Genomic DNA, 10,476 nt, shown 5'->3' on the forward strand with positions numbered 1-10,476 from the left:
CAGTGATCAACTGTTCTACAGCTTGGTCCTGTTTAACAGATTAAAATCATGCTAAAAAGACAAGATTTGAAAAACTACTGTACAATTAATACGACAAAAAGAAAACAACCATATCAAACTTAAAATGTAACGAATAGAATGACAATAAAAAAATAATTTAACAAAGCTTAAAAATACTGATTTTTATAATTGAATTTGAAAGTGTTTAAAGATAGTGTTATAATATTTCGGTTGAAATATATAGCGCATTGATGGAAGGCGCTATAAAATGCGAGCCCATTACATTTCTCCATCCAGGATTTTGGTGTTAATTCAATATTTAATTGTTGTTGATCCTAAACAGGTTATTGTTACATTTAATTGTACATATTGGTAATATGTTTTATATTTTTTTTTAATATATTTTAACGATGACCATGACCCTGTCAAAATTGACAGAATACTATGAGAATATAACCAAACTGATCATCATTACAATTCATAATTATAACTCTGTCCGCGCTATCAAATTTTGTGTGGCAAATGTGTAGGATGTTCCTATTTATTGGCATGATGATGTCATATATTACACACAAATATGGGCATGTCACAGTCATCTGTCACATGTGTTTCATAGTGTGTACAAAGCTTGATGTTCTCATGTTCACCATCGATGCATCGTCGTGAGTATTCGGCGAAGGTTCTACCAAAAAATGTGATTATTGTTGGCTTTAAGGAACCACTGTAAATACTAAGTCGTTTATTTTGTAAAAGTCAGTACATTTACAGTACGGTACATTGTATTTGCTTGTAGATCTTCACCGCCGAGACTCAGCAGAACGTTGGAACCATTTCAAAACAGTGGGCGGGGTGGTTTCAGGAGGTATGCACTAAAGCCAACAACTTCAGCGTTGAGTGTAAGTAAATGGAGTATATTATTCGGAAATCTCATGAAATGAACAGCACATACCTTGTTGAATAATTCTGAACAATTTCATATCTCATTCATATTTCAGCTGTATTTACCATTCTTCGTTGATTTCATCCCTCTAGTGAGAATGGAAAAGATATAATAATATTTATTAAATAACATAATCTAGGTCTGCAAATAATATCTTATGAAATAAAGATGCAATGTATTGACGTGTTACTTACATTTATTACGGTACCAAGTCCAAGGAGGAAGATTTTCCTGTTAATTTATTGAAGGGGAATGAATAAAGAATGATCTGAATCTGAATTAATTTCCAAAGTGCATAAAAATAGATTTTACCAAGGAGCTTAGAATGCATTGTAATACTGTAACAAGAGGGCGTGCCCCCCCCCCCAGCAGCCCTATAGATACGCCACTGTCCAGGACGACCTGAGCATCTTTAAGCTGTTCTAAAACGATTTCAAGGAGTTGGTTTTAATAGCGCCACGTACAATTTGAGTTTTAATGTACATTACGTTTAATTTGAGCACCCAAACTATAATGTACACAAACATTTCATTACTTAAACAAACAAAAAAAGGCATAGGCATACTGATCGAATTTTAGTAACGCGCCAGTGAATTAAGTATTCACGTAAATACTTTTAAAGACTCAAGTTACTGCATGACCGTTTTTATATTTTAAATAAAAGCAATTACTGTTTTCTGCAAAATGCGTGTTTCAACCAAAATCACTTTGAAAGGCGGGACCGTCCCGCACGATGCGAGACGGTTGGTAACTATGTCTTGAGTTATGCCGTACTATCTCCACGCTTTCTTGTGGCTGTCTCCTAAGAGAGAATGGTACCGGCTATTCAGGCTGTCAGCATCTATTTCCGGATATTTAAAAGTGCCAAAAAAGGGTGGAGGACAGGGGTGGATATCCTCTCAGACCCCACTAACTTTAAATCATGTATCCGTGGAAAGGGGTGGCAATTTTAAAACAAAATGTTTTAAGCGCCCCCCCCCCGGTTGCGATTTTTTTTTCCGTACGAAACATTTACATGAAACTCCACTCGGGCCGCCTTGGCTGAATCGACCCGAAAATCTCATTGCAGAATTCAGGAGGTCAAAAGGTCATCAACAGATAAACGTCTGCAGAACAACTTCTGAGAGAACGTTGCTGTCTAATTTTTAAAAACACAATAATGATGTTACCGTGTTAATACCAATGGGTCGTTTAAAATGACATAATATTTGATTAAGCTGCACGAGTAATGAAAAGTGTTACTTTAACTTGAGTTACATACTATGACAATTTTAATTTTTTAGTTAGGCCTGGGTTTTGCATAATTACCTAGGCATACTAAAAACGCTTTCTGGGAAAAGCACAAAGAGTAAGGAAAAGCTCGTTTTTCTTCATCTGATCAAAGAATGACAGTTATTTTCAAATTAAGAGAAGAGCTGAGAATAGGCAGTTCTAACATACTAGATGCCATAAGACCTACCAAAATGGCAAAACATCAAATGAATGTAAAAATGAGCTAGTTATTAATATTAGGCATAGTAATCGGCAGGTTCTTGATTACAAGTGCAAATGTTTCGTACGGAAAAAAAAAATCGCCCCCCCCCCCGGTTCCCAAACAGCCGGACCAGTTTCAAAATGCTTCCGACGGCTATGAACAAAACAAAATTTTGATTCAAGTTTAATAAATGAGCCGACTTTTTATATTTTAGTTCCAATGGATCTTGACGTTAAGGTAAAGGCTGCCCTCATCGGTGGAGTTTTCTTGGTGGTGAGTAGTTCAATATCAATATCTGTTTCTTTTCTTATGCAATACAACGATTTAAAAAGTATTGAAAGATGATAAAAAATACTTAATTTTATTCGGATCAGATAGCCGATTCGTCAATACTTCCTTAACATGTTCTTGTGGCATTGGTAGATTGCTTGGCCTACAGTATAATACCTCCCTAGTTTCGGGAAATTCTCAACATGTTTGTTTTCTCATTTTATTTGATCCTTCAGGACTTCATGTTCTTCGAACACCCAGACAACTAATGGATTATACTATATTCGCAAGTTGATGATATTCGTGTATTTGCTACTGTTTATATTACCATAGACAATGACGTGGTTTAAAATTCAATTAGGTCTCATTTATTAAAGGCCAGTTGTAAATATATTATGTTACATTCTTCGTTTTATTGTTAATACTTTAATGTTGTGTGAGTTTTTAACTGTCTGATCGCTTATGACGTCATTTATGGATGGCTAATATGCGTATAAGTTTAGTAAAACAATGAACACTACTCTATAACCCATTTGTAAGCTATAATGAGGGTACGGTTTTGTCTAGAATTAGGACCAATGGTTTTGGCTAGTAATATACTTATTTGTATATTCATTATATAATAATTTTGTGAAGGGAAATTAAGTTATGTAAATGGGACTCTTTTTATAATTTACAATAGGCCCTAATGACCACATCAGAACCTTTTTTTTTTAGCCTACGAATTGATCAGAAATAGATTTGAAAAAATACAAGATTGTTTAGATTTTATTTCAATATAAATCTCAATTCCCTGTTATCTTGTAAATATTGAATGAACCTTTCTCACGTGTCAATCAAACTTAACGACTGGCCAATCAAAAGCAGGCCAGGAATACGCGCTTGGCTCACAAACACACGTTTTTTCCACAAACGCACGTGTTCGCTTAAGACTGTCTTTGTTTTTAGAACCTTAGCAACAATATCTAAGTGGCGGTGTTATCGGGAAAGTCCATATTTAAACTTCATTGTAAAGACCTAAGTAAAACACATTCGATACCAATAATGGAATTATGGAAATTATATTTGTTTCGCTTGTCTATACGTGTAATGTTAATACTGTACTTTTGTGATTATTATTAATATCATCAATAAAACATTTGTATTTAAACCTTGCAGCCTTGTGTGGACATTATGACTGATTTTCATACCTGTACCTATTTCATTAACTATTCATTTCATTTTGATATCTGATTTTTATCTTTTAATTCATCACTTTCGTGTCCAGTGCTGCCAACTGCTTCATTTTAGGAGATACAGAGAATGATGAACAATTCATTGTCATTTGTTTATTTTTGGAACACAGATGTCCAATCATAACGATATTTCCGAATACAAATACTCAAGTGGTCCAAAAGGTAGACACACCCTTCATGCGTTAATGCAATACCACTGACAAAGTTTAAAGGAGCGTCAATCGGTAGATGAGCAGAAACCGGTTGCTTAATGGCATCTTTCCTAACGTCTATAGGAAGTCGGACTATCTGCTGTCCAGCTGACATACCGGAGCCAGGCCTAGTGTATCCACGAGTCATAACTGTACCATCTAATGGGACAGTTATTGAAACCCAACGGGCGTGTCTATCTAGCATTATTGTGTGCAAACTTCTTCCAGCTTTATCAAGGTGTTGAATCCTATTATTTCCGCTATCAAGAACGTACAATGTGTCCCGAATATCAATTCGAACGTCTAAAGGATGTTTGAATTTTCCGGGTAACGTCCCTTCTCCTCCAATGGTAGCCATGAGCACATCTGACCCAGGGTACGGAGTGCCACAGTCATTATCGCTTCCTTTAAAAGTGTACACCACGTGGTTTAAATAATCGGAGACGTATATACGTCCCCTGCTGCACGTAGCTAGACCTCGAGGATCAGAAGAACCTTTTCGTCTGACCTTAAACCGCTTCATAAGTTGTCCATTCATGAGCAGAATTTGTAAAAATCCCGATTCGTAAAATAGTAGAACAATGCGTTTTAGGAAGCTATCGTAGGCAATTCTTGTTGGGCCGGTGTCAATTCCAGGAATTTCGATATCACCTAGGTGTTTACCGTGCAAACTGAATCTTTGTAACCGTTTGTTTTCTTCGGTGTCCGCAACCAGAAGTTCTCCAGTCTCTGTCACCATCACTAAATCAGAGAATGATGAAGATCCTGTTAAGTGACTCCCTTCCCCACCAATCTGAAGATGATCAGCAATAGAAATATCAAAAGGTTTTTCGATTTTCTGACCGTGGACCGATAAAATGATTCTATGTCTACCCTGCTTCTTAGTGTAAAAGGTCACGTTGAATGAATTCTTGCTACCGTCGACTTTAAGATCGGCATACTCGCCGTCTGGTGTTAGAATTTTAGCGCTGATATCTTTCAAAGTAAGGTAATTGGAACCTGTTGATGATGCTTTAATATTAACCTTGCAACGACCTCCTACCCAGGCTTGACTTCGAGATACCATGTCGATTTTAGTGGTAGAAATTGTATATGGACTATCTGGCAGTTCCTCTTCGAAAACATATAGATGCAATATGTATTCTCCATCACAGGTCGGCTTGAAAATCACTTTGTAACAACCGTTATCCATGTCGGAGACTGTCGCCTCGGCAGATGTTTGGTCAGGGGTAATCAAAACGGCCCTGACAACATCGCCTCCACTGTGGTTCATGCGTCCCATATAATCAGTGGCTTGTATAGAAATTAAACATTTTTCTTCGACGAATGCTGGTCCAATGTGTACAGTACACCGACTGGGAGCTGTCTTAGTATCGAATTCAAGTGTTGAGTTCATACTAACTGTTTGGAGACTGTCCATGAGGTTTTTGCGAACGATATACTGTTTGTATGATGCTGCCTCAGGTAGCTCCAGTGTCTTTTCAGAGTTCTGTTCAATCTCGGACATTGAATCAGAAAGATAATGGCACAATTTTGCACAAATCAAAGGTGTTTTAGAATGAAACGCCTCGTCGGCTTCTATTTCATGGCATTCTATGGTATCGATTTTGAGTTTTAATTCCTTCTGCACATGCGTGAGTTCAGTTACAGGCAAAGCGGAAGCAGATATCACTTCTGAAACTAATTTATCTTCATAGTCTTTCAACCACTTTCGGCAATCACAAAAGGCATCTTTGATCGCCCTTATGTCTGCCTCAGTAGCACTTTTTAACGTCTCCAGTGACGATGACACGGAACGATGTACATTTATCAGACGTTCCTTCTCCACTTGCATTCTATCCAATTTTGTTATGGTCTCGCATCGTATCCTCTCTTCGAAATCCTGAAGGTTCGTCACGTTGTGTGAGCCACTCGAATGCAAATTGTCTGCACACGTTTTACAAATCCCCTCTCGACAAGTTTTGCAATATTCTGTAATTAACTGTTCATCGTGCACGTTGCATGTGTCCGTAGCATGGCCGTCAATCGGTTGATTCCACATCGTCTGCATGTCGACATACGTATGGGTGTTGACACAGTCGGGGCAGGCGATCAATTGTGTTTCCTCGTCAGTAAGTCGGTCTATACACTGTTCACAAAACGTGTGCCCACATTTTGGTATTACAGTAGCTATGTGCGCATTATCATCGAATTTTTTAAAACAGAGCTTGCAGACGCATGCTGTCATCATGGCCTCAGGAAAAACGTTGTTAATGTTCTTTGGCGACTCCATAGCAACTAAGTCATACAAAAAATTAAGTTTGATTCGTCTTCAATATGCGACTTTATCGACTGGGAAAATGTACTGAAACTGTGCTTTTTATGGCAAAGAACACCGAACCTCAACTGCTGAAAATACTCCGCCTGTAAATAAAATAAATTTAATAAAAACAAAAGCAAAAATACATGCGATAAATATTGAATCGGCTTTTATACATTATCATCATTATCGTCATCATCATCGTCGTCGTCATCATCACCACCATAACCATGCATATGATATTATAATGAAGGTAATACATGATGAAAAAATAATGAATATTCATAAAATGTAGTGATTTTCGTGACAAATAAACTAGAATTACAATGTAAAATCACTACTTAAACAAGGAAACAGTACATTTTAATGATAATACAGAAGGCAATAGGCAACACATCTCAGTCTTGATATGTGTCATTAACGTTAAAGCCTTGTTTTCAATTACTGTATAAACAAAACTATAAAGCTAAAATGCACACATCGAGGACGTCGCAGACACCATTTATTATGTTATACGATACCTGCATATTTTGTATATTTTTATTCATTCAACTATTTTAATAACAGTATTTATGCTGTATAAGGCCAATATATGACGTATATATATATATATACATATATACACATATATATACATACATATATATGCATATATATTTATACATATATATACATATATATACACATATATATACATATATATATATATATATATACATACATATACATATATATACATATACATAAATCAGGCCTGACATAAATATATATACACACATGCATATACGTATACATACATACATACATATATAGTTTTGTATATAGTTTATATATATATATATGTAAGTATAAGTTTTATATCTTTGAGAGCTATGCTACATGATTTATTATCATGTCCTTTATTCGATATATTATATATAAAAAATATATAAAAATATATTATAATTAAGCCACTTTGGGTTTGTTTTTTTTAAATTCAAGGGTTTTTCTGCGTTTATGGAAACATGGTGGCGATAATAATAATAATAATAATAATAATAATAATAGTTTTAGTAATGTTAATAATAATGATAATAAAAACAATGATAATAATAATAATAATGATGATGATGGTGATGGTGATGGTGATGGTGATGGTGATGGTGATGGTGATGGTGATGATGATGATGATGGATGTTGATATGATGATGTTATAGACTAGGTCTATAGATCATGATGATATGTATGTTAATGATGGTTATGATGTTGATGACAATACCGATCGATGACAGTGCTGTTTATTATGATTCATGATAGACGATGAGGTATCAAGCTGCAATAGAATGATTCTGCCATTAGCGTTTCGTGTGATTCATGTGATATATTTTTATATAATATTTTTATAACCCCAGCCTAGAAGGGAAAATCCTTGACCGCTTTAAACTTCGACCTCCTTCTACATCCTCATCGTAAGTCTCAGGAGCAACCGACTTCCTTTTATAATTAAGCGTATCGTTTAGTGTCAAGCGTAAGGATGTCATATGGGCTGCCATGAATTTGGTGACCATATTATATACAGGCCTATAGATATGAGTTATACATATTGTTATAATTTAAGATTATTAATTACAATAATTTTTACATGACCATGTCAGACAAACAACGAATAAATTTATTAATTTTCTCATAATAGTAAATATAAATTATGTGAACTTTCGTTTCGATATAAACTTTTAAATCATTATAGTAAAGAATAGTCCTATTAATCAAGGACTTTGTATTAATAGAACCATTAAAGTTTAAAACGAAAGGTTCCAAAAAAAAAAAAACGCCATAAGAGCTTGACAAATGTGGAAAGCAAAAATAAGGAGCCGGTCTATTGTTAGGTTTTTTTAGACACTGCATGTACACATGCTATTATAAAAATGGGTGAACAAAAGCGTGGCGATGGGAACTATGGAAGCCTAGCTCATTCAGAACCATTACAAAAAAGCATCTGTACTTCTTCCTTAATTTGTTCAATTCACACCAATTATTTGGATTGTTAGCGTAGCCGGATGCAGTGTGCACATACGAAGTCCCGAAAATACCCCCTCGTAATAATAAACAGCGTTGTAAATGTTAATTATAGTAATGTAGGCCTAGGCCTACTGTGAAGTTACTGAGGATGTGTTTCCTGTTATAATTGTGGCCTAGATTAAATCACACCTTACGTATCAGATTAGTAGAGGCTATAGAAACGGAAATCGAATCTTATTTGCAAACTTCTGCTCAGGCCCCAGATTTACGTAGAAATCCTAATGGAAAATTGTGTTTCTCCTAAAATCTGTCATAATATATCACCGATTTTAAGTAACCAATGTTCACTATGCGTATGTCTTTGAGTTTTGCTCGATTTTCCCAACTTTAAATAATTAGAGACACATAAGCTGCTCGTTGTTTTACGTCAATGTTGTTCAGATTATTTGGTCAATAAATATTATGAGTGAATTCCGTTATGATGTCCGAATACAGCATAAACAACCGTAGATTATAAGGCATCTTAAAGGCCTAACGTAGAATGCTAAAAAAATGTCTACCATATACTTATATAGTAGCTAGCCTATGATGAACATTAAGTTCAAAAAGGAAATAGTGAATGATATTCGAAGTTCACGAAAACGTAAAATAGGGCATGGCCTAGAATTTTACATTCCATAGACATCCACACTATTAATTTAAGGCATAAAAATGACGACCTAATAGAACAGCCTTGATACCTTTTAACGACATGATTACATAATGGGTCATGAACCAATATCACATGATCAAAATTCTCAAATGATTGACACTTAATAATGCTCTCGACGAAACTGAGAGAAATTTTGTAATTAATATTTCAAAAATGCTTTGTTTAAGGATAAAAACTATTAGGCCCAGTAGGCTCGAATAAATAATGACCTACCTTCTGATAGGGAGGGTCTAACTTCAATTTCGGTATCGTTTGCCTTTTTGGCCGAAACTTGCAATCTGTACACGTAAGTCTATAACTACCATCAATGTTGCGTTGAACTGGGTTGCAGGATTTAAGTCGTACCACGCGGAGCAGAAAAAACGATTAGAACCAGCTCAGCTAGTGTAAAGTTTAAAACTGACTTCTTAATGAACCATCCTTCCCATGAAGGTCAACAAGGTCTTAATTAGTATGGTAAACCTAGTTAGCTATTAAAAATATATATTCAAATATTACATACTAGACAAGCTAACGATACTCACTGTAATCAGGCATGTTTTTTTAGCAATTGTTTGATATTAGTTGTGTTCTCAAAAAATGCTTCCATTCCATTTGCAACGTAATTCAGGACATGCATATGGTGAATCATTCGATTTCACGGGAGGAAATGAAGTGAATCGTGCTTTGGCACTGTAAGCTAATCTCACTTTATTGTTATCCAATATTAATTTCAATATGAAATACAAATACATACCGTATAAATGATCTCAATAAGCGCCACGCGGTGATTATGATTTTAGGAGGATTCAGTGTTTTGCTTTTTCGAGAGCAGCGTTTATTATTTATAAATATTTGAGTTTAAAAAAATGGTAGAATGCGTTATAGGTTTACATCTATTTGACTTGTTGCAAGATTATTATTCAGTTCGTGATAAATTGGTTATTTATTAGTTTCTAAACGAACAACCAAGGCACGTAATCTAAACGCCCAGTATGAATTCGAAACTGTGTTGGTTTTAATGGAAATTGTTATTTTTCATTGAAGGCTGTTTAGTCCTAAATTCATTCATTAATATATTGGCACAAAATTAATAAACGCTATACAGTAAAAAGCTTTCTGGCCCATCTTCTACTAAAAAATGGCAATCGTCGTTATAGCTGATGCAAACAAATGAACGTGCAATATGTTTGTGGAAAGGGCACGATACCTTCGACCACTTCTCATGAGGTGAGATGTTGTAAACGGTGGTGGAATTGATCATAAATAATTAACAGGGCAAGTTTTTTGGGTACTTTGATTGTATAATTATGGTCTAATGAGGCTTGCTCAATACCAATACAGGATGCGCGTCTGATTATATTGTGATTTCTTATCA

General features: G+C 35.2%; 2 protein-coding genes across 6 annotated transcripts in view; one reads left to right on the forward strand and one right to left on the reverse strand.

Annotated features, from left to right (window-relative positions):
* LOC117109123 (phospholipid scramblase 1-like) overlaps positions 1-3,838 on the forward strand; it is a 19,309-nt gene extending 15,471 nt beyond the window's left edge. For both annotated transcript variants that reach the window (XM_033251372.1, XM_033251373.1), the window contains exons 8-10: positions 794-896; positions 2,629-2,687; positions 2,921-3,838. In XM_033251372.1, coding sequence (XP_033107263.1) covers positions 794-896; positions 2,629-2,687; positions 2,921-2,953 — 195 coding nt within the window. In that variant the 3' untranslated portion in view covers positions 2,954-3,838. The remainder of the gene's footprint in view (positions 1-793; positions 897-2,628; positions 2,688-2,920) is intronic.
* LOC117109122 (tripartite motif-containing protein 2-like) overlaps positions 3,390-10,476 on the reverse strand; it is an 11,452-nt gene continuing 4,365 nt past the window's right edge. For 2 of the 4 annotated variants that reach the window (XM_033251369.1, XM_033251371.1), the window contains exon 2: positions 3,390-6,513. In XM_033251369.1, the coding sequence (XP_033107260.1) occupies positions 4,013-6,382 (2,370 nt within the window). In that variant the 5' untranslated portion in view covers positions 6,383-6,513 and the 3' untranslated portion in view covers positions 3,390-4,012. Of the gene's footprint in view, positions 6,514-9,332; positions 9,549-9,643; positions 9,771-10,476 lie in introns of those variants that run through there. The other 2 variants (XM_033251368.1, XM_033251370.1) reach the window with 2 other exon arrangements.

Source organism: Anneissia japonica, unplaced genomic scaffold (assembly GCF_011630105.1).
Source record: "Anneissia japonica isolate Jap-2015-1 unplaced genomic scaffold, ASM1163010v1 scaffold288023_len281633_cov177, whole genome shotgun sequence".
Lineage (NCBI taxonomy): Eukaryota > Metazoa > Echinodermata > Crinoidea > Comatulida > Comatulidae > Anneissia > Anneissia japonica.